General features: G+C 36.4%; 1 protein-coding gene across 14 annotated transcripts in view; it reads right to left on the reverse strand.

Annotated features, from left to right (window-relative positions):
• Positions 1 to 26324, reverse strand: part of DMD (dystrophin) — a 2269491-nt gene that overhangs the window by 1721730 nt on the left and 521437 nt on the right. For all 14 annotated transcript variants that reach the window (XM_050777140.1, XM_050777144.1, XM_050777148.1 and 11 more), the window contains exons 5-7: positions 25230 to 25322; positions 19243 to 19415; positions 12347 to 12465 (exon numbers count right to left, since the gene is read on the reverse strand). In XM_050777140.1, the coding sequence (XP_050633097.1) occupies positions 12347 to 12465; positions 19243 to 19415; positions 25230 to 25322 (385 nt within the window). The remainder of the gene's footprint in view (positions 1 to 12346; positions 12466 to 19242; positions 19416 to 25229; positions 25323 to 26324) is intronic.

Raw genomic sequence — 26324 nt, forward strand, 5'->3', positions numbered from 1 at the left:
GGGTCAGAAGAATTAATGTTATTAACATGATCATTCTACTCAAAGCATTCTACATTGAATAATGCAGTTGCTATCAGAATACGGAAATGGAAAAATAGTGATCATAAAATGTGTATGGGACCAGAAGAGTCTGAATAGCCAAACCAATCCTGAGCAAAAAGAACAAAGTTTTATGAATCACACTACTTGACAAAACAGCAAGGTGCTGGTATAAAAACAGACATATAGAACAATGGAATAGATTAGAGAACTCAGAATTAAATCCACTTATTTACACCCAACTTATTTTTGACTAAAGCACCAAGAACATACATTGGGGGAAAGGACGTCCTCCTCAAATGGTGCTGAGAATTGGATTGTCAGATGCACAAGTATGAAGCTGGATCCCTGTTTCTCACCATATTAGAGAAATCAGCTCAAGATGGATTAAGGATTTAAAGATAAGACCGAAAACTGAAACTACAAGAGGTAAACATAGGGAAAACAAGGCAGGACCTTGGTCTAGGCAAAGATCATATGGTTACGACCTCGGAAGCACAGGCAACAAAAACAAAAATAGGTAAATGGGACTGTAATAAATGAAAGAGCTCCTGTACAACAAAGGAAGCACTCAAAAGAGTGAAGAGACAACCTGCTGAATGGGAGAAAAGATTTGTAAACTATTCAGACAAGAGACTAATATCTAGGATATACAAGGATCTCAAACAATTTGACAGTAAAAAAAAAAAAAATCACATTAAAATAGACAAAGGACATGAATAGATGTTTCTCAGAAGACAAATGACCAATGGGTATATGAAAAAATGCTCAACATCATTAATCATTAGGGAAACGCAAATCAAGCCATGATCAACTATCATCTTGCCCCAGTTAGAATGACTATTAAAAAGACAAGAAAATAACAGATGTTGATGAGGTGCAACGAAAAGGGAACTCTTAGTACGTTGTTGTAGTTCAGAATATAAGTTAGTATAGCCACTATTGAAAACAGTATGGAGGAGATTTCTCAAAAAACTAAAAATAGAAATACGATAAGTGTCAGCAATCCCACTAATAAGTATTTATGTAAAGGGAAAGCAATCATATACTTTTCTAACTATCAGGAAAAATATATGCATGGCATACCCGTACTTTCATGTTTATTGAGGCACTACTTATAGTAGCAAATTAAGTGTCACTTAGAGAACAAATGGATAAAGAAAATGTGTTACATATACACAGTGGAATACTCTTCATCCATCTGCACCAACATGAATGAAACTGCAGGTTATTAAGTGAAACAATCCAGGCAAAGATAAACAGATTTTACATGTTCTTACTCATATATAGGTGTAAAAAACAGTTGTTCTCAGGGAAACCGAGAGTATAAGATACGAGAGGCTAAGAAGGGTAGGAAGGGAATATAGACAGGGGTTATTTAATGGGTACAAACATATAGTTAGTTGAAAGGTATATATTCTAATGTTCAACAGTAGAAAGGGGTGACTAGAGTTAGCAACAATATGATGTACATTTCAAAGTAGCTGAGAGAACTTGAAATGTTCACAGCACATAAAAATGATAAATACTCAAAGTAATGAATACCCCAAACACACTGACTTGACCATTACACATTCAGGGAATGTAACAAAGTATCACATGTACATATATGTAAAATGTTATGTATCAATAAAAATGTTCTAAAAAGAGAATAAATCTAACAGGATAGCTTATTACTTTAAAATAAAATCACCAGACAACTGTAAAGCTTCTGGTTTCCCTCTACAAGAAATAAATCCTATTGTATGAGAATTAAATTTCCCTAAGATTTAAATGGCATCAACCAAGACTTTAGTTTATCATTATTTTACCCAAATATTCTAAAATAGTATATTTTCATTATTTTATATTCCAGCTATAAAACGTCACATGCATTTTATACATAGAAATTATTTCATTGGAAAACATATGTACCAACCTAATATCTATTTTCCCAGTACCCATTTTTGTGGTTTTTGGATATTCTTTTGCAGGTTCTGTGATGTCTTATTTATCTTTTTTGTGGGGTGGGGAGCAGGACCTCGCTCTTTTGCCTAGGCTGGAGTGTCATGGCACAATCATAGCTAACCACAGCCTTGAACTCCGGGCCTAAAGCAATTCTCCTGCCTTGGCTTCCCAATGTGCTGGGATTACAGGTGTCAGCCATTGCACTCAGCCCTGTGATATCACTTATAATTATTTATGAAACACAGTTAACTCCATTTTGAAGACAGTGAAGTAAATTTTCCAACTATCAGCAAAATATACATTACGCTCAAACATTATCACCGACTTAAAATCACGTAGAAAATTTTAAACTACTTATGCCATTTTATTCTCATTTACCATCATTATTAGAATAGTCAAAATGCTCTTGCCAAGGCAATATTCTGCGGTAAGCAACACAGATATCAACTATAGAACACTTTTCTGAATCAAACCTAATATCTCATGTATTCCTGCATAGCTGAAATCTAATAAAATTAACTAATATCAATAAATGTTTTAATATATTTTCTTTAGTCTCATGAACTCATTGTGATGATATACCTAGGAAAACCAGCCACAAAATATCTATTATATATCATTTAGCATTAGAACCTCATGGCTGCATTTCTCATTACTGAAATAATTAATGTCTTGTCAATCACTCAAAAATCATTAAATGTCACTGTATAGGCCAAAAATGTTATATTTCCCCTGTAATTTAAAAAAAAAAAAAAGTTGGGAAAATAATCCTGGTAAGGCAACTAAAGAGATTCTCAGTTATTTAGGTAAGAATTATATTTAAGTGTTTCTGAACAAATTTGGCATAGAACCTAACCCATAATGCAAATCTTCAATCACATGATTATAGTTCATTATTTAAATTCGCCAAATGAGTAAGAAGCTCTTACTTAAGCATACTTTAACAAATGAGTTCCTAGGTGAGCTAGATATCATAAATTGGCTATTTTCCATAAAGTTAAAATGGTGACAAATCATAGAAGAATGTGAAAGATTGGTAGAAAATACCACAATTTGTTATAAAGTGTAAATTCAAGCCAGGTGCGTGCACACACAAATACCATACTTAATATTTTTCAGGTCTCTGTTATCTAAGTAGGTGAATTTGGGACAGTTACATGCCATTATTTATCATCTAAACAACTGAAGTGGATAAGGAGAACAAAAATTGCTTTCATTTATTAGTGATTGGTTCTAATTGCCCAGAAAATACTCAGTTTTTTATGGTATCTGAACTGAGAAAAATGTAGAAGACAGAACATCAAGCGAACACATAGGAATACTCTCATGTCTCTCCTTTTAGGCCACTGGGAAATATGTGTTAACATTTATGTCTTTTTTTGTTGTTTTTTGTTTTTTTTTTTTTTTGAGACAGAGTCTCGCTCTGTCGCCCAGGCTGGAGTGCAGTGGCGCGATCTCGGCTCACTGCAAGCTCCGCCTCCTGGGTTTACGCCATTCTCCTGCCTCAGCCTCCTGAGTAGCTGGGACTACAGGCGCCCGCCACCGCGCCCGCCTAATTTTTTGTATTTTTAGTAGAGACGGGGTTTCACCGTGGTCTCGATCTCCTGACCTTGTGATCTGCCCGCCTCGGCCTCCCAAAGTGCTGGGATTACAGGCGTGAGCCACCGCGCCCGGCCAACATTTATGTCTTAATTTTTGTCATGAAGAGCAATTTCAAGGTTCTCCATCAGGGAAGAGGAAGTTGCTACAATAATATCTGAATGTTAATATAGTCATCTGTATCATACCTATTTGGTATATATTACTTTGTCATCAAAAAGGCAATGGCCATTTTTCATTCATATAAGTGCCGGTGAAATATTTTCTTAAATACATAGGAAATACATTTTCAACTACCGAGTTTTACTCTAGAGTGCCTGAAATATTTACAGTAATAATTTCTAGTTGAAATACCATATATAGAGAAGGAACACCAATATATTGCAATTGCATTAGATTTTCTGAAAACAAGGTACTCAGTTCTAGAAAAAAAAAAATCTCAAGTGTTACAAAACGAGTGTTTATGTTCACAAAAATATTTATTTAAATGAACTCTAATCCTGCTGAGAATTAACCCTCTCAATTTTAACCAATGTAAACTACTTATTAACATTTCTTGCCATTATGGTATCAAAATATGATGATTACAGCAGAGGTGGAAAAAAGTTAAAACAGCCCTTGGTTCAGTCAATTGATACCAAACCCAACATAAGAGGCCTTAAAGATATTCTTCTCTTTTATAGCAAATTCTATATATCTCTCCATGATTATTTTTATAGGTTAAAATCGTGCATGCATACAAAGTCAAGTCTGAAACCATTCACTCCAGGAGTAAAACTTTCCAATAGGCAGAGCTAATTCTTGGAAAACACGGCTATAAAAACAACTGAAGAGTGATGCAGGAATTAGCCGAGCAGAAAATAGAATCCATGTCACCATTCTCAGGAAGTCAAAATAAAGTGGATTAAAACCAAACCCAGGCCGGGCGCGGTGGCTCAAGCCTGTAATCCCAGCACTTTGGGAGGCCGAGACGGGCGGATCACGAGGTCAGGAGATCGAGACCATCCTGGCTAACACGGTGAAACCCCGTCTCTACTAAAAATACAAAAAACTAGCCGGGCGAGGTGGCGGGCGCCTGTAGTCCCAGCTACTCAGGAGGCTAAGGCAGGAGAATGGCGCAAACCCGGGAGGCGGAGCTTGCAGTGAGCTGAGATCTGGCCACTGCACTCCAGCCCGGGCTACAGAGCAAGACTCCGTCTCAAAAAAAAAAAAAAAAAAAACCAAACCCTAACTGGTTTGTAAATGCCATTTTGAGGATACAAAAATTTCTCTCGAGTCCTAGTCTTCTTTCTTTTTTGGTCAAATGTGACTGTCATTATTCATTTTTGTTCTAAAGTTACCCTGGTAAATAAGAGCATTTCCATATCATATTTCATATCCTGAATGGAAATGACTTTCTACACTAATATTCAAAAGACATCTAGAACAGACGCAATGTTTTATCCCTGATTTTTTTAAAATTTCTTTAAAGAGAACATCCTCACTTTGTTATTCACAAGGGAAAGCTTACAAAGCACTCTCAATACAGGTAGGTTTTTTTTTTTTTTTTTTGGACTGGCAAAGAAACCAATACGTTTGAAACCCAGAGAAACAAACAATGTATAGGAAAACCCACGACCAACGCATGTAGAGTGTACTATCTTATAGAGAAATCATAATGGCAAGTGAATTGTCTGATTCACAAAAGAATATTTTTAAGGAGATATACCTATTATCTGGGAGCATAAACATACATAATTTATTAAGTTTACCCTAGATGTACTTATTTTTGCATATGCTAACATTTAAACACACTAGAAACAGCTCCTGAAATCGCTTATGCTAATGCCTGCTGCTACTCATTTTAAAAGGCAATTCCACTTAAAACCAAACCTCAGGCCTCAAAACACCAGTTAAGGCCAAAGTATATCGAATTCTATATATGAAATTATACAATGTTTCAATGACTTCTTAATTTATAAAGCAATTCCATCAACAAAGCATATGTTTAAAATTCTCAAAGCATTATTTGGCAGTTATTTTTTAAACCAAATATAGCTTCAATCCCCCAATAATAAAATTTTCCCCAAATGTTTCATTATTCTCCTAAGGAGCATAACAGATTTAAAATGAAATTTCTTTGGAGATTAGCCGACATCATGCATAAGCTAAAGAACCAATATCTGGTTAAATAAAAATATGAACATCACAAAAGCAATTACTATACAGGCATGAATCATGAATTTTGCCTGGAAAATCTACTGAAGAGAGTGTTCTAAGTCTGAGACTTCAAGAGATGGTATTCTGTCTTTTGTGACTAAGAAATCAGTAAATAAAAATTCTTATGATTTACTTAATACTTATTATTTTCTTTGAATCATCACTGAGATTATCTCTTGAAAAATGCTGGGCGAAAATGTATAAATGTGTATTTGGGGGTTTCCCTAACACAATGGCAAGAATTGGCATATTTTAAAAATATAAGACTTACGCTGAATCCTCATCTCATTTACAGCCATAAGTAAAGTATAATGTAATAAAAAGTTTCTTAAAGTTTAAGTTTTGGGATACATGTGCAGAATGTGCAAGTTTGTTACATAAGTATACACATGCCATGGTGGTTTGCTACACACATCAACAAACTAACACAAGAACAGAAAATCAAACACTGCATGTTCTCACTCATAAATGGGAGTTGAACAAGGAGAACACATGGATGCAGTGGAACATCACAGACTGGGACTTTTTGTGGGGTGGGGAGCTAGGGGAGTGATAGCATTAGGGGAAATACCTAACACAGATGACAGGTTGATGGGTGTAGGTCTTTCCCACTTTCTCCTGTGGGCATTTAGTGCTATAAATTTCCCTCTGAACACTGCTTTAGCTGTGTCCCAGAGATTCTGGTACATTGTATCTTTGTTCTCATTGGTTTCAAAGAACTTCTTTATTTCTGCCTTAATTTCATTATTCACCCAGTAGTCATTCAGGAGCAGGTTTGTTCAGTTTCCATGTAGCTGTGTGCTTTTGAGTTTCTTAATCCTGTCTTCTAATTAGATTGCACTGTGTCCTGAGAGACTGTTATGATTTTCATTCTTTTGCATTTGCTGAGGAGTGTTTTACTTCCAATTATGTGATCAATTTTAGAATAAGCGTGATGTGGTACTGAGAAGAATGTACATTCTGTTGATTCAGGGTGGAGACTTCTGTAGATGTCAATTAGGTCTGCTTGGTCCAGAGCTGAGCTCAAGTCCTGAATATCCTTGTTAATTTTCTGTCTTGTTGATCTAATATTGACAGTGGGGTGTTAAAGTCTCCCACTATTATGTGGGAGTCTAACACCCCAATGGTGCCTGGAACACCAGCGAGACAAACATTCACTCCCCTGGAAAGGGGGCTGAAACCAGGGAGCCAAGTGGTCTATCTCAGCAGATCCAGCCCCCACGGAGCCCAGCAAGCTAAGATCCACTGGCTTGTAATTCTCACTGCCAGCACAGCAGTCTGAAGCTGACCTGAGGCTCCAGCTTGCTGGAGGGAGGGGCGTCCACCATTACTGAGGCCTGAGTAGGCCAATGTCCCCTCACAGTGTAAACAAAGTCACTGGAAAGTTCAAACTGGGCAGAGCCCACTGCATCTCAGCAAAGCCACTGTAGCCAGACTGCTTCTCTAGATTCTTCCTATCTGGGCAGGGCATCTCTGAAAGAAAGGCAGCAGCCCTAGTCAGGGGCTTATAGATAAAACTCCCATCTCCTTGGGACAGAGAAACTGGGGGAAGGGGGAGGGGGAAGGGGAAGGGGGAGGGGGGGGGAGGGGGAGGGGGAGGGGGAGGGGGGGAGGGGAGGGGGAGGGAGCAGCTGTGGGCACAGCTTTTGCAGACTTAAACGTCCTTGTCTGCTGGCTCTGAAGAGAGCAGCGGATCTCCTAACACAGCACTCAAGCTCTGCTAAGGGACAGACTGCCTTTCTCAAGTGGGTTGACTCCCGTGCCTACTGACTGGGACATGCCTCCCAGCAGGGGTCAAGAGACACTTCATACAGGAGAGCTCCAGCTGGCATCTGGCAGGTGCCCCTCTGGGATGAAGCTTCCAGAGGAAGAAACAGGCAGCAATCTTTGCTGTTCTGCAGTCTCTGCTGGGGATACCCAGGCAAACAGGGTCTGGAGTGGACCTCCAGCAAGCCCCAGCAGACCTGCAGCAGAGGGACCTGTTAGAAGGAAAACTAACAAACAGAAAGGAACAGCATCAACATCAACAAAAAGAACATTCACACAAAAACCCCATCTGAAGTTCACCAACATCAAAGACCAAAGGTAGATAAATCCACAAAGATGAGGAAAAACCAGCACAAAAAGGCTGAAAATTCCAAAGAACAGAACGCTTCTTCTCCTCCAAAGGATCACAACTCCTCACCAGGAAGAGAACAAAACTGGACGGAGAATGAGTTTGACGAATTGACAGAAGTAGGCTTCAGAAGGGTGGGTAATAAACTCCAAGCTAAAGAAGCATGTTCTAACCCAATGCGAGGAAGCTAAGAACCTTGAAAAAAGGTTAGACAAATCGCTAACCAGTTTAGAGAAGAACATAAATGACCTGATGGAACTGAAAAACACAGCACAAGAATATCATGAAGCATATACAAGTATCAATAGCTCAATCAAGCAGAAGAAAGAATATCAGAGATTGAAGATCAACTTAATTAAATAAAGTGTGAAGAGAAGATTAGAGAAAAAAGAATGAAAAGCAATGAACAAAGCCTCCACAAAATATGGGACTATGTGAAAAGACCAAACCTAGGTTTGATCGGTATACTGGAAAGTGATGGCAAGAATGGAACCAAGTTGGAAAGCATTCTTCAGGATATTATCCAGGAGAACTTTCCCAACCCAGCAAGACAGCCCACCATTCAAATTTAGGAAATACAGAGACCACCACAAAGATACTCCTCAAAAAAAGAGCAACCCCAGCACACATAATTGTCAGATTCACCAAGGTTGAAATGAAGGAAAAAATGTTAAGGACAGCCAGACAGAAAGGTCGGCTTACCCACAAAGGCAAGCCCCTCAGACTAACAACAGATCTCTCTGCAGAAACCCTATAAGCCAGAAGAGAGTGGGAACCAATACTCAAGATTCTTAAAATAATTTTTAACTCAGAATTTCATATCCAGTCAAACTAAGCTTCATAAGTGAAAGAGAAACAGAATCCTTTACAGACAAGCAAATGCTGAGAGATTTTGTCACCACCAGGCCTGCCCTACAAGAGCTCCTTCAGGAATCACTAAATATGGAAAGGAAAAACCAGTACTAGCCAGTGCAAAAGCATACCAAATTGTAAAGACCATCAACACCATGAAGAAACTGCATGAACTAATAAGCAAAATAACCAGCTAGCATCACAATGACAGGATCAAATTTACATATAACAATATTAACCTTAAATGTAAATGGGCTAAATGCTCCAGTTCAAAGATACAGACTGGCAAACTGGATAAAGAGTCAAGACTCATCGATGTGCTGTATTCAGGAGTGCAATCTCATATGCAAAGACACACATAGGCTCAAAATAAAGGGATGGAGGAAGATTTACCAAGCAAGTGGGAAGCAAAAAAAAAGCAGAGGCTGCAATCCTAGTCTCTGATAAAATAGACTTTAAACCAACAAAGATAAAAAATGACAAAGTCATTACATAATGGAAAAGGGATCAATGCAATAGGAAGACCTAACTATCCTAAATATATATGCACCCAATACAGGAACACCCAGATTCATAAAGCAAGTTATCAGAGACCTACAGAGAGACTTAGATTCATTCCCACACAGTAATAGTGGGAGACTTTAACACCCCACTGTCAACATTAGACAGATCAATGAGACAGAAAATTAACAAGGATGTTCAGGACTTAAGAGACATCTACAGAAGTCTCCACTCCAAATCAACAGGACATACATTCTTCTCAGCACCACCTCACACTTGTTCTAAAATTGATCACATAATTGGAAGTAAAACACTCCTCAGCAAATGCAAAAGAACGAAAATCGTAACAGCCTCTCAGACCACAGTGCAATCAAATTAGAACTCAGAATTAAGAAACTCACTCAAAATCACACAACTACATGGAAACTGAACAACCTGCTTCTGAATAACTACTGGGTAAATAACAAAATTCAGGCAGAAATAAAGAAGTTCTTTGAAACCAATGAGAACAAAGATACAATGTACCAGAATCTCTGGGACACAGCTAAAGCAGTGTTTAGAGGGAAATTTATAGCACTAAATGCCCACAGGAGAAAGCAGGAAAGATCTAAAATCAACACCCTCACATCACAATTGAAAGAACTAGAGAAGCCAGAGCAAACAAATCATAAGCTAGCAGAAGACAAGAAATAACTAAGATCAGAGCAGAACTGAAGGAGACAGAGACATGAAAAAAATCAATGAATTCAGGAGGTTTTTTTTTTTTTTTTTTTTTTTGAAGAGATTAACAAAATAGACCGCTAGACAAATAAGGAAGAAAGGAGAGAAGAATCAAATACACAATAAAAAATGATAAAGGGGATATCACCACTGATCCCACAGAAATACAAACTACCATCAGAGAATACTATAAACACCTCTACGCAAGTAAACAAGAAATCTGTTTAATTGATAGGATGCTCTTTGAATTGGAAGAGTCCATAAATAGAAAGGCTTTATAGATCTGAGATTGTACTGGCAAAATGAGACCATAAGCAGTGGCTGGATCTTCATTAATCAGTCCATATTTCATATTACATTTTGTTGATTTTAAATTGTTGAAGTTTGAAACAGTAAAATGGTGACCTTATAGGCTATACAGTATACATTTCTACATATACTTCCCAGTTAGGAGAGCATGTGGAGTTAGGTATACCAGACTCTTTTAGTTATAAAATACACTATTCATGTACCTGACTTTTTCTGATTACAGGCTCGTCAATGTACTTTTAAAAATTGTTTTTATTTACTTAAATTTTTTGCGGGTAGTGTATATACATAGGTGTATATATTGACCTATTTTCTGATTATCATGTGGACGCCCATTTAGGCACTCCTATTCCGTAAGTTCAAAGGAGTACTAGAAGTCAAAAGCCATTTTGTCACTTAATAAGAAAAATATCTATTTTAAACCTTCTCCTGTTTTATGAAAGGGTAGGACACACACAAGAATAACTAGAGTATACACCCCGATGATGGGAACTGACCGCCATATGTGATTCAATAAAAAACAAAAACATATTAACAGATTTATCTTTCAAAATCATACACTATAGCTCTTTATCCTCAGGGGTTGAAGTCCCTATTTTCATTACGCCTGCCCTTTCTACCTCACTGAACTAAGAGAAAACATACAAATGTGCACTAGGAGTCAATAGTAAAGTAACCCTCCCCTATACTGCAAACTAAAGACTTAGGATTAATACAGTTTCTCCCTTAGAGCTAAAAGCAGGGATAGGAGGTATACTATCATGTACAGAAGCAATAAAAAGGGGTTACAACATTCAGTGCTCAGCCATGCATTATCCAAAGGAGAACATTTTGAATCAACTTAATCCGATTCCAACTTCACAAACTAACATTTGTGTTGTTATAATTTGCTTTCCCAAGTACATTTGCTTATCAAAAGCAATATATTTGTCAATTGTGAGTATTCTGCTACTTGTTATATCTCATTTAAAATTACTGAATTTCCATTTTTATTTATCTATCACTTTTTAAGCTTATTTAAAGTTAACTCCTCCCACCCCAATATGGATCTGCTAGATGATCTGAGGCAATCAGGCTTCTGTGTCTGCAAAACTGAGGACTAAGATTCTGGTTGATAATAAATTCACTGGCAAACGGCTATCTTCTGGGTCATTTTTGAGCTTTTCTTGATGGGACCTACCATCAATATTGAAAGATCTCCTGTTTTAGAATTGATGAAATTGATTCTATATTCAAAAAAACATTTAATTATCAGTTTCTATTATAGAACAGCTTCTACCCAAATATCATCTTCAATCCCACTGACTTCACTTTTCCAACTTCTGATTTACAGTGTTGTAAAGCCTTAAGAATTGAGAACAGAGGCTACAATTTCAAAATTGGCATGGCAAAAGTGTACTTCATGGGCAAGCAAAAGAGTAGCGGTCACAATGTTATTATCCCTGTCATTGCTATCTCTGGAAGGTATGACTATGTAGCACCAGAGATAAGAGTCAACGTTATTTAAGTGTAATATAGTGAAAACATAAATACATTTCTGCCTATCAACTAAAGAAGCAGAAAATGAATAACCATCCAACAGAGGATCTCCCTAGAGTGAAAAATTACAACAGAAGTAGTGGCAGGAATAGATTTCCCGATTTAAATAGTAAACTATGTTGCCTTTTATACAGTATATGAATGAAATTGGCAAGAGGAGCTAATTAATTATAGCTGATTACTCTATCAAATCTCATGGTAGCATAAGCAAAACATTAACTTTTTATAATTATTTGGAGTCGATACACTCCAAATGCAGCGCGCTGCATCCATAGGGCATATACATTTTGAAGGCTTTTTTCCTCAAAGTCTTCACTGCAATTTTAGATACTGGTATTTTGAGAACTAGAATTAAATAAGACAATTCATAATATAGTGCAAGAAAGCAGAACATTTTAAATATATCTAGAGTACTGGAAAACGTAAGATATGCAGTTTTGTATTTTGTGTAGAAATGACAAGTCTCGGATGAAAACATTAAACTCTACTATACTAAAAGCAGTGGTAGTCCAGAAATTTACCAACCTTCAGGATCGAGTAGTTTCTCTATGCCTAATTGATATCTGGCGATGTTGAATGCATGTTCCAGTCGCTGTGTGGCTGACTGCTGGCAAACCACACTATTCCAATCAAACAGGTCTGGCCTAAAACACATACATATACACACATACACAAAGACAAATATAAATCAATCTAGAATGTTCCATGAGATTTACTTCCATGCTTAATTTTCATTGACAACCCATGCCCCATAGTCCTTAAGGCTTGAGTGTAATTCATTTACCCTTCAAAACGTTTCTATTTAAACAAGTTGTAATTTTAATTGAAAATCTTGTTGGGTGTGGTGGCTCATGCCTGTAATCTCAACACTTTGGGAGATGGAGGCAGGCAGATCCTTTGAGCCCAGAAGTTCGAGACCAGCCTAGATAATTTGGTGAAACCTTGTCTCCACAAAAAAAAAAAAAAAAAAAAAAAAAAAAAAAAGAAAAACTATCTGGGTGTGGTGTCACATGCCTACAAGTTCCAGCTACTCAGGAGGAGGTTGAGGTGGGAGGATCACCTGAGCCCAGGAAGATTGAGGGTGCAGTGAACCATAATCGTGCCACTGCACTCTAGCCTGGGCAACAGAGTGAGACCCTGTCTCAAAAAAATTGCTGAGGTTGTATACTTAAACACATACAACGTTTGTATTGTTAATTATATATCAGTAAAGATGTGGGGGGAAAAGAAAATCCTGAAGACGACAAATAATCTACGCTAGCTTATCCGAGCAACAAAAATTTATCTATCTCATCCAGTCTCATGGATTTCAATACCAGTCATTTACTGGTAATGCCCAGTTTTATATCTCTAACCCAGACCTCTTCCCTAAACTCAAAATTATAGATTCTTCTGCATATTCATTATCTCCATTTAGTCATCACAAGCTTCAAGTGTCCTGGACGGAGCTTCTGATATTTATCCTCATCACACTCCCCCAAACCTATCTATTTTTCTTGCTGTTCTCCCTTCCTCAATAATGAACAACATGCTTAAAATTGCAGTTACTCAGATGAAAACCCTTGGAGTCATCCTTAATGACTATTTTACTCTCACACAACATTTAATTCAAAATGTATTCAGAATTTGACTGCTTCTGACTATCCTCACTGCCATCCCTCTAGTCCAAAATCCATTTTATCTTGCATGAATTATCACAATTCATAACTGTTCCCTCTTCTCTCACTCTTGCTTGTGTTAATCAGCGCACAGCAGACTTGCCAGAGTGATCTGTTAACATGTTTCATCATATCCGTCTTCTCAAATCTCTACTTTAGGGGAAGTGAAAATTACATATTTCATGTGATCTACTAAGTCGAACAGGGTCCAGGTCCCTATTAACTCCCTGATTTTATTTCTTGTCTCTTTCCTCATATTCCATAAACAGAATCCATAGTTTTCTGCATTTGGATTTGTATTCACTTTTCGAAGACGTCAACGTGGCTCATTACTTGACTTCCATTGGGTCTTTACTCGAAAATCACATCACTGGAAAGTTCTTCCCTGCCCAAGCCCTATCTAAAATTGCATCCTAGCCAGGCGCCTTGGCTCACACCTGTAAATCAAGCACTTTGGGAGGCTGAGGCTGAAGTATTTGCTTGAGGCCAGGAGTTAGAGACCAGCCTGAACCACATAGTGAGACCTGGTCTCTATGACTTTAAAAAAAACAAGTAGCCAAGTGTGCTGGCATGCCCCTGTGGTCCCAGCTACTCAGGAGACTGAGGTTGGAGAATCACTTGAGCCTGGGTGGCTGTAGTGAGCCATGATTGTGCCACTGCATTCCAGCCTGGGTGACAGCAAAACTCAGTCTCCTAAATATATAAATGAAAAAGAAAATTGCATGCCTCACATCAAACTCACATACACTTAGTTTCTTTCTCCTTATCTGCTTTATACTGTTCTCATTAACACTTACTATTTAACATATTATATAATTTAGTTAAACTTGTCTCTGTATCTTTCTTTTCCACTAGAATGTACAATCTTTTATTGCCTGTTTGGTTCACTGCTGGAAACCCAGCCTGACATATAATAAAGGCTCAACAAATATTTATCAACTACACGAGAGAATGAATGAGCACATACAACATACATACCATGTTACTTGATAATAGAGAAAACGCAAAGGAGTGTAAGAGGCAGTTCTTGTCTCGTAAGGATTTTAAATTTAATGAGCAAGGAAAATGAAGAAGCCATATTAATTAATTAAACTCTAAATGTGAAAAAACACAGACAATAAGAAAATGTTTTGTAAAATCTGAAGAGGTCAAAAAAGTTTTCTGAGGCTGAAAGGCGGATTAAATAGACATTTGGGCTTGCATTAAAAATATATTGATAACAGAATTCTAACTTGTGTGCGTATTAGAGAATTGAAGTTCTTAGGGAAGGAAAAAAGCAAGACATGCTCAGATAATCAAGACCTCACAGGCCTGGCTCCATTGGAAGATTCTAAGTATGAAGTGGTGGGAGATAAGTTTGAGAGACCGAAACTGGTTGAGTTTGCATAAGGTCTTGGCTATTAACGAATTACAATTTATCCCAACAGCACTGGAAATCATTAGTAAAGTGGTTCTTCACCTTTTCTGAATCACAGACACCTTTGAGAATCTGCTGAGAGCTATGAAACTTCTACTCCTACAAATAAGTCTCCATATCTGTTAACAGAATCTATATACGATTTTAGGATATTTGAATCTGTTAATGGACTCCTGTTTAAGAGCTCTTGCTTTGCCAAAAAACAAACAAACAAACAAACAAAAAAAAAACAGTTACAAGGGTAGGTTAGCTGTCATTTTCTAAAACTGTAATTCAAATTTGGCCAGGCTTGGTGGCTCACGCCTGTAATCCCTCCTTTGGGAGGCCGAGGCAGGCGGGTCACCTGAGGCCAGGATTTCGAGACCAGCCTAGACAACGTGGTAAAACTCCGACTCTACTAAAAATACAAAAATTAGCCAGGCATGGTGGCTAGTGCCTGTAGTCCCAGCTACTCAGGAGGCTGAGGCAGTAGAATCGCTTGAACCTGGGAAGAAGCGGCGGTTGCAGTGAGCCAAGATTGGCCCACTGCACTCTAGCCTGTGCAACAGAGTGAGACTCTGTCTCAAAAAAAAAATAAAATAAAAATGTAAATAAATGTACAGATTTGTTTCTTTAATTGCTTCTACTCTGGTTAATACACCAAAATTTTGTGCACTTATTAGGAAATCGAATCCTTCCATATATTCCAAAATACCCCAAACAGCTAACAAGCTTATGGAAACTAGCATATTTGTAAATTGTAAAATGCCTTATGAAAAAAATATTAAAAATTTAAAAATTGTAGACTATTTAGGGGACTTTTAAGTTCACCATGCACCCTCTGCCTTATCTTCATTTTTTCTGTAGGCAATGGGAGTAGAAAAAGAACACAGGTGGGAACATATGAGAAACTAGTTTTCTCATCTGCAGCATAATATACAAGGTTGAAATGAGTATGATGAGCAAAAAGAGCATTGCTTATGTATTCTTGCTGTTTTCCCTTGTCTTCCCCTTTTCCTTGGCCACTAACTAACCACCTGAGTGTGTGGATATCTCATCTAAGTCAGGTAATTTATTTGAGCTTTGGCATTTTCATTCACAAAAGCAGCATTGCACAAAATGGCCTTTGAGGTCACATCTAGCATTAAAAATGAATTGTTTTATACCATTAAAATTAACATTATAAATATCTATGATTTTCAAATGCGTAAAAATTGTAAAAATAACCAACTATGGAGGAAAGTCACACAGCATTTAATGTTAACCCTGGACCATAATTTATGAACTTGCAACCAAGGATTACCAGATTTTTAATAAAATCAACACCATGATTAGGATAGTAAAATTTAAATCCTAGTTCTACCACATACTAGCCAAATAGTTTTAGGTAAATTACATAACCTCTCTATGACTCAGTTTATCTATTTGTGAGATGGGTAAAATGATAGCATCTATGTCATGGAACTTGATGGAATATTTTACTTAGAACAGTGTCTACAAAATCATAATTGTTTAAAAACATTCGTTTCTATTACTTTGCTGTATTGTTAATTACATTTATATAACAACAGTGATATATTTTCAATTTGCAGACTCAAGCCAAAAACACCTATCTTTACAGAACAGATATAAATGTTACAAATACTACTGATGAAAACATAGTATAATTCAAAATGGGAGGTGCAGAAGAGGCGAGAGTAAGTATGTGTGATGATTTTCTCACTTTTCATATTGGTCAAAAGGTGCTTTCTAAGCTTGGTAAAAATTTAAAAAGAGGTATACTCATACCATTTAATGTAATAAAAGCAAAAATTACAAGAATAAAATGATTATAAGTAATCAAATTAGTAAATACCTGGGGATGAAAGGTAATATGGCTGGGCTTCATACTATGGAGTAAATACCTATACTGTTAGAAATTAGTTTGTCAAGAAGTAGAAACATTATCATACATATTATTATAACCATCAGGAACCAAAGTACAAGTAGCTGACACTGACTGCATCTAAGAATTGAAATGTGATAAAGTAGGGTTGGGGTCATGAAGATACACTGTGTTTCTGTTTTCCCTTCGCTCCTGACTCTAGTGTCCATTCTTTTAATTTGCTGTGGTAATACACTAAAATAAGGATTTAGGAAGATAATTGAAACTTTAGAGTTACTGTAATTTTATCTGCATCTTGTACATATTTCTAATCAATTATCATTGGGTTTTAACACAAAAAGTAGAAATCTGGCTTCCCTTGAAGGGTAATATAGTGGACTTTGCATTTTATCACACAACTTTTAACTTCCATGACCCTGAGTCAATCCTTATGCTCTATATTAACTCCACGTCTTTGTTCTATATAGTTGAGCCACTCAATTATTGAAATCAGGGCACCTCATGACATTCCTAAGTGTGCCAATGACAATCTCTTTGGAACGGAAAGTTCAAGCATTTTTTTTTCTTTAAAGCATATGAACATCTGTCAAATACAAAAAGAAGGGGGAGATGATTCATGAAAGAGCATTAAACAACCGTGAAGAACCTCTTGAAAAGTAACCATGTAATGCATAAAGAGTTACTGATGATTCATCCAATATGACAGGAGAGAATATATAAATAAGGATATTTTGACAGAGAAAGAGTGGGTCAGGGACAGATAAAGCAGGGCAATCTGGGTATGTTTACTGTATTACCTACAAATGTATTCAGAAATCATGAAATAGAATATTAACAAATATAGAGTGTGAACATGTTTGCAGGATTGAAGTCTTCCACTTGAAGGGAAAATGTTAGAGAGCCAACAAGGACCATATAGCCTGATCCTTGATATTTTTGCTCATCTGCAAATGTGTACATGAACAGCAAAATCAATATTTTCAGGCCCTTAGTGTGAAGCAAGTGGCTGTATAAATAAGCATTGACTTAAAACACAGACCGAATGTCTCTATCCCTTCTCATCTAACTGTATTGAAGCTGTGGAAAATTTTTCTTCTGTCATAAACAATGTGGTAACATTGCTTAACATGACATTTGAATGCATGTCTGCCTCTTTTCTAAAATCAGGTTGCTGAGTAATTCACCTGGAAACCCAATCTGGATGGGGTTAATTAAATCCAGCTGGAGCAAGACACCTGACAAAGATGCTTATTTGAAGTGTGTTTGCTCTTGGACTGAGCTTTACCAGAGAGAAAATTCATATTCTGAGCTTTTCTAGAAGCAGGATTGGCATAGGAAAATTGTAGTCGTCAAAAAAAAAAAAATCAAAGTGAAAAAACATAACTTGCACTGAAAATTAGGCAAGATGCAGTCCAGTGTCATTTTAAACACAGTTAATTAGTCAATGCATTTAACCCTGGGTTGGGTAAATGAAATGGGTAACAGGAAGACCAAAATAGAGTAACTACAGTCCCTCTCTCTACACACACACACGCACACACACACGTATATATATACATATATACACACATATATACATAGAGTCTAAATGGTGTAGTATATATGGTATATATATATCGTATCTATAAGTGTATGTATACATATACATATGTATTTCCTAAACTGCTTTGCTTTTTCTTGAACTGTTATTAATTCATTTACTGAGCTTTACAAAGAAAAGCAAAAAAAAAAAAACTTGTTTTTCATCTCAAGAAAAAGAAATATAATGTTGTATGGAATATAGTTAAGGACTTTGGTTCACTGTATTACAGTGAGTTCTTTTTATTAAGATCCACAAAAGCTCTCTTGCTTTATAGCAATTGATTTGCTGTTCCAGAGCAATTGTTTCTTTTGGTATTCTGAACACTACGTCGTAGAATTAATTGTGTTCTGCTCTTTGTCTTGGTTGCTAAAATGTTCTGAGCGTCTTATGACCCTGAACTAGAACAAAGTATACAAGACTTTATGGTGTTTGATATCTGTGTGTGTATCTGATAAGACAGATGTTTCTTTCTCCACACTATTTATCTGATGATGGTAATTAATTTAACTACAACTACTCACATGAGATCTAGAACCATTTTTAGCTGTATAGTTTAGGCTTACACAAACACATTATCTGTATAAAAAGACTAACCCCGTTCTCAGCAAAGTTAGAATACAACCTGCATTTTCTGGGAGTCCCAATGTCAAACCCTCTACCATAACCAATTTCATGCTTCACTAATGCTAATATTTCAACAACTAAATTATACATATCACATAAAACACAGGAAAATATTCTTAATTAGTTCATTCCAATGGAATGTTAGATCAATGTGGTCAACGTACATAACATGTTGTAAAGTAGGACATGATCTGGAACCGTACTGGGGAAAAACATGTCATCAGAGTCTAAATCACCACTTTTAAAAGTTATTTAATGTCTCAGTAATCTTCTTACCTATGACTATGGATGAGAGCATTCAAAGCCAGGCCATCAGACCAGCTGGTGGTGAAGTTGATTACATTAACCTGTGGATAATTACGAGTTGATTGTCGGACCCAGCTCAGGAGAATCTTTTCACTGTTGGTTTGTTGCAATCCAGCCATGATATTTTTCATTACATTTTTGACCTACATGTGGAAATAAATTTTCATAAGGAAACAAATTCCTTGAGCAAGAACCATGCAAATTTAATAGAAATTTTAGGGCCAATTAGTAATAAAACGTAAGAGATTCTACCCGAAGTAAGTCTATTCTAAAAAGTGAGGAGTCTATTCTGATTCCTTGGTGTCTATGCCATACCATTTACTGAATGTGTTCATTATTACTCCTGGATTCTGCCATATTAGACTGAGCATTTACTGTTTACAGAATTGCTCACTTTCTAGCTTTCAATGAACAAGCTAGAGAAGACAGTGTATAAAAACATTAAACTTACTGTTAACCAAGGACCAAAGATATAAAAGTGCTTTTTGGATAGCATAATCATTTTTTAAAGTATGTGTTCATATTTTGCCTTTGTTATTAATTGTGGTAATTGGACAAGTTGCTTAACCTTTTCTAGGCCTCATTTCTGTGTATCTTATATGCAAGGTTAGTGTAAGATCAAAGTACAAAATACGGTCAAATAAAGCCCCTAATTTCATACCATCATTTAACTCGAGTTATGTTTACTGGCTGAACTGAAAAGACAGAAATGTTTGTCTGCCTAAAATAAAGAAAAAAGCAACAAAGGAAAGAAATATTTATCCCTAAGAGCTGTACATGTGTAGCCTTGGTTCTATTTTCATTAATTGGTTTCCATGTATTTGATTCTCTCATAGGCTTCACGTATGTACAGATGTTATTCAGCAGATTATCAAATTTCATTCTTCTGAGTCATCTGATGCAGAAATCCATTCTAAGCATTTTTTCTAAGTTTCATGAATGCAGTGACACCTCATAGAAAAAATGATGCCTTTTATTAAAGAATTATTTATTATGTATTAAAGACTACTTTTTAAATATAAGCCCCTTATGAGATGCTGGAAGAAGACATCTATGTAAAACTCATTAGTCTGTACCACTAAGCACTTTCCTTCTGGGAAGGTTAAGGTTCATATACTATCAACATTTGATCAGATGATGAATATTTATTGTGCATTCTAAATATGATAATTTTACTTTTTCATCCATATAGAAGTTAACAAATGCCTTTGGGGTAAATGTATATTTTAACATCTCCAATGTTAGTCATCTTTTTATTAAAAAGTAAATGCAAATTTTAGGATATACTACTAAATCTCATTTTAACATACTTTTAAAAGATTTGAGATGATGCTTTGTAAACACAGTAATGATTTGGAGATAGGAAAACTTTCCATATATTTGTCACAATCCCTTGATAACTAAGTCTATTATTTAGGAGTAGATTGTCCAGTTTTCCTAATTCCTTCTTGACCCACTTATTTAGTCAGTTACTCAGTGAATACAGGTCAACTACGTAATTTGTCTCATATTCTAAAATTATAAATTGCAAACCTTTATGTACAGTGACTGCAGGAGGTGTATTTTGTATTCCGTGCTAAATTAGGACTGGAATCAGCAGATCGTGGCTTAATGGTGGTAATGGACTTGCAATAATCAAGCAATCCTCCAATGATGAATGCGATTCATTTGTGAAATGCTTGGCCAGTCTGCCCTCTATGTGCATAATGTTGAAGGACAACCAAGTATACAATCCAAAACTCCTTTAGTATCATTATGTCACTAATTCAGCTTATCAGCCTCAGCCTCATTGTTATTGCTTCTACTTAGGTGCAAATGTTGCGCAGAAAAGAAATGTAATCAAGGGCAATGTATGATAATCATGTCTCCTTTTCCTACAGTTATCAAAAAATCATTGAGCTGGTCCCAAAGGTGAGCCTGTAAACAAAATTGTCCTGTCCTCAGGTCTCTAAAAGAGGCTCAATTTAAACAAATGTATTTGTGTGTGTGCCCGTGCATACAACTATAAATCCATTTTTTAAAAGGAAAAAAGTTGAAATGTCTTTGAGCAGTGATTTTTAAAAATGACTAGGAGTTAACTGGGCCAAGAAGGCATGATGGACATGGAGATGCACCGCCAAGATTGATCTTCAAAGGAAGGGCTTGTTGCTCCAGCTGTGGTCAGGCAGCTTCTTGTTAGTTCTCTCAGGTACCACCTGACTTGCCGAGTCCAGTCAGCCAATGTCACACCCTTTCCAGGGCAACCCACATCTATTGACTGATGAAGGGGCATAGTATAAACACTCTGCCATTTTAACTCCACTTGAGACAACTCTGAAGGGTCATCCTAGCTGCAAGTTGTCCATGGGGTTGAATAAGGGTATTATAGAGTTTACATCACAGCTGTAGTTCTTTCTCTTTCCACTCCTGTCACCTCTGCCCTTCTACAGGTGTGTGTGTGTGTTTTTTGTTTTCTTCCAGGGCATGGCTTAATAAACAAGCTGCCTGCCAAACTCAACTCCAAAGTCTACTCCCCAGAACCCAGACTGTGATTAAAAGAAGTTGCAGCAGAGGAATAGAAGTGAAGAAGGGTAGGAATAATCTTATATGGTAAGGATAGTTTGTGTGAAGCTCTGCAGAAGAGCAGAGCAGAGCAAGAATTGTCTTGCACAGAAGTGACTTGGTAGGCAGAAATTTACAGGGATGGCTTTCAGCAGTGCAAACGTCATCATTCTCCTATAATTGCAAATTGTATCAATAATACAAAGATTCTAAAGTGAATAGTGCTGCCATTAAGTACATCCCTTGAATTGTCCAGCAAAAGTATGGACCTGACTTCTGATAGCTCGCCACTGTTGGCAAGATTTGTTTTTATAACCAGCTGGTTGCCAGAGCCAAGATTAGCACTCTGAAAAAAATGGATTGCACTTAAGAAGTAAGAAAAAGATGCCAAACACACGTTATATGCTTTGCAATTTTGTTCAAAGCTGCCTATGCTACAAAATATGCCTTATTGTTTTAGGCTAGCAATTTTATTTGAGATGGACACTGGAAAAACAGTAAGGAAAACAGGGTTTGCATTCCTGAGTTTTCACAAGTTCAATGAGAAGTCCTCTATGGCACTATTAATAACATAGTATGTGGCATTAGAACAAGGGGTCAACATCTTTCTATCTCTAAATGCTGCTCTTAATCTGATAGATCTAGAAGGTACATTAAGTTGAGCAGAATGCCCTTTAATCTTTGCTGAGATATAAGGGCTTCTCCATTTAATAGGAAGGAAAATATGTAATGCTGGTAAAAAGTATATTTTTAGATTCACTGAATTATGATGAAGAACACTGAGCAAGATAATTTTTTCAAAGTGTGCTTAATAGTTTTAGAACATGGCAGTGTGATATAAGAGAGAGATGAGATAAGTAAGCAGAGGCTGGGAAGAGTCTACAGTCTTGCCATCTCAAGGATATGGTGATTCAAGGGCATAAATGGAAAACAACAGGCTGTAAGAGAGGTCTCAGACAAAGAAAGATTGAAAAAGCATTCTTTCTGATATTCCTCATTGTAAAAGCTCCTCCACATGCTAATAAAAAAAAAAATGAACAACTTGCAAGCAAGCGAAGAAATTATCAGACAGAATAGTCTTGAAAGTTTATCTTAGACTAGTTCAGATGGAAAGGGCTTCAGGATATTTTTAAAAAATGGTAAGATCGTATGATAAATAGTATAAACGATAAGTACAATTCAAAGTGGCTTTTGGAGCTCTGTGCATGCTTGAGTTCTGCTGACTTTGTCAAAACTTACGTCTGTGTTACGCAAAGTGGGATCTGCAAACTGGATTCACTCTAAGAATTATTTGTTACTATGCCATAAGATAAAGTCAACAATTGGGAATGCATCAAGAAACTTACGTAGGGATTTTACAGAGTGCCATTTATGTCTATTGCATTTAATAATAAAGGAGGAAGCTTAGGTATTTTTTTGTAATGCTTTGGTTTTATTGTATCTTACACACAATGCATTAGGGGAAAAACGTGTTCCTTCCTCAAGATATTTCGAGAAATACCGCACAACATATGAAAAGCAGTTTGGGGAGAGGTGGGGTATGTTGCTCGCTGGTTCTATTTGAACCATCACTATATGGAACGGGCTGAAAATCGGCCAACTTGGGCTCACTTAAGGCTCCTATGAGCTATTCTTTATTGCCAGCACACATTAATTCCTGCTCTTTCTCTTCCCCCCTCCCCACTTACTGTTGTGAAATAGCATTAAGCCTGTTCAGAGAAGTTGGAATAAAAATATATGCGGGCCAATTAGGAGAGCAATATGGCTGCTGAATTGAGAAGGTACACTTAGTGTCTACTCATCCTCTGACTCTGAGCAAGAGCAATCTACAATTCAAGCTAAAATTCAAGTTTACCAAATGAAGCCATGACAGCTGCTACAATAGGGCTGGACCTGAACTATTACACTCAGTGAAAGAAGTCAGACACAAAATAACAAGTATTATATTGATATAAAATATCCAAAAAGGCAAATATGTATGGACAGAAATAGACTGACAATTGCCTAGGGCTACGGTTGGAGTGAAAAATGACTGTAAATGGAGAAGAAACTTCTTTTTAGGGTGATGGAAAAGTGCCAAAATTAGATTGCTATGATGGCTATATTACTCTGTAAATGTCCTACAAATTTTAATGAACTGGCGGGGTTGGTGGGGGTACTATTGATCCCTCAAAATAGTTTGAGAGGCTACCAAGAATCAAAACTAAACCAGGTTGATGCAAATTGAATTTTGCACTTAGAATGGGTGCATTGATGGTATAACAATTACATTTCAAAAAAGCTGATTTATAAAAAAGTAATCCTGACCAGTAAAAATAGCAGTTATTTCTCAGCCTCCAAATTTTTTAAATGAGTGGAAAACTTCAAGCAATCAATACAAATCATATGACACACCTAAAATAAAAGTGGTATACTACACTGAGTGTCTTGCAGATATTCTCCCACTTAATCATGATAAGAAATATATACACATTTTTATTTTTACTCTTTTGATAGTGAAGGGACCATGGTCCAGAACAGGGGTGACAATATACCAAATGCCACTAAGGTGCTAACTGTGGAAGTTTAAGTTCATGTTGGTAAATATATATACACACAAATGTATACATATATATTTGTAAAATGAGTTATGTGTATATATACAATGAGTGAATAATATTAGTGAATATAAGTTCATGTTGGTCATATATACATATATGTGTGAATATGACTGTATATATACAAACACACATATTGTATATATGCGTGTATATATATACACACACTCATATGCATACACATGCATATTGTATATATGCATATATATATATATATATATGGGTATGTGTATTTTTTCCACAAATCCTTCAATCCATTTTGCAGAGGTCAAAGACAGTCAGAAGACCCTATGCTCATGTGACTTAAAAATATAATTTCCAAATCAAATTATGGAGTTTGTATGTATAACACATTTATGGATAGAGATACCCATATTCTACTAATCTTTTATTGGCAATAATTTATGTTAAGAATACCCAAGACTGAGAAAGCCCCATTCCTTTGATAGTGATTAAAATTTTAAAATGCCTTTCTTTTTACAAGGCTATATAAACTCACTTATAGACAAGTAATAGAACATACATTTGTGGAAAAAAAAAATTACTCACCTATGACTGGGACTTTGTATTTTACCTTATGCCTACTTAATGAAATAAAATTTTGAAAAATATTCCTGTAAATGTACCAGAACCTATTTTATACCATGATGATCCTTAACATTTCAGATGACATGGTTGTATCAATTTAAAAAGTAACACTGTGGAGAAGGGTTTGTTATTGTTAGAAATACACATTTGTTTCACAGGTCAAGGGCAGAAATAAAAAATAAAAGCAAGATTCATGTTACCCAAAAGGAAACCATTCATCAGGATTCTTACCTGCCAGTGGAGGATTATATTCCAAATCAAACCAAGAGTCAGTTTATGATTTCCATCTACGATGTCAGTACTTCCAATATTCACTAAATCAACCTGTTAAAGAGAAGGGGAAAACATTTGAAGGTAAGAAACCAAATGCCTAGTTGCAATAACAATAATAAAAATGTGAAGGTAATTGCATTTAGCTATTTTCAGGGACTCAGCATTAAAGTTTTTAAAAAATAATCTAAAAATTAAACAAAATGCATTAGAAACCACTTTCCACAACAAGCATCCCATATATATTTACTTTTAGCGCATGAATAGATTACTGCAGATTAGAAAGGCCGACTGGAGTATCTCCAAACAAAATGTCATAAAGGATGTCTAAAATTAAGATATGCTTTCTAGTATAGAATTACAACTCAGAAAAATTCACCAGTACTTCCGTCTGTCTCCGAGGAGTGCCAGTATAATTAAGGCTGACTGCATTTTACTAAAATACCTCTGTTTTAGAAAGAATGTTAGGTCTCTAATAAACAATGGAGCAAATTGCCAGCTCTCTTATCTCTGTCTAGGACTGTGTTTGGAAATGAAAATCTGGCAGTGTTTTGCCTTAATCAAGGCAAATCTCTATGTCTCCTGTCCTTCACACTACTCAAATGTTTAGGTGGAGTAAGGTTAAACACAAGCATCTGAAAAATAAGCATGTGAGAAGATGTTCAATGTTGTTAGCCAGTAGAGGAATGCAAATTATAAACCACAATAATCTATCACTGCGCATGTATCACAATGGTTAAAATTAAAAAATGGTGCCATAACATGCTGGTGAGGGTGTGGAGAAACTGGATCACTCAACCCCTGCTAGTGGAAATGCAAATGATATAACCACTTTGGAAAACAGTCTGGCAGTTTCTCACAAAACTAAACATGTACTTATTATACAATCTAATAATTGGGCTCTTGGGCATTTATCTAAAGGAAATGAAAACATATGTGCACACAGAAACCTGCACTTAAGTGTTCATACTACCTCTATTTGTAATAGCCCCAAACTGGGAACCCAGATGCCCTCAAGGGTAGGTAAACAAACCATAGTACAGCCACACCATGGAA

Source organism: Macaca thibetana, chromosome X (genome assembly GCF_024542745.1).
Source record: "Macaca thibetana thibetana isolate TM-01 chromosome X, ASM2454274v1, whole genome shotgun sequence".
Classification (NCBI taxonomy): domain Eukaryota; kingdom Metazoa; phylum Chordata; class Mammalia; order Primates; family Cercopithecidae; genus Macaca; species Macaca thibetana.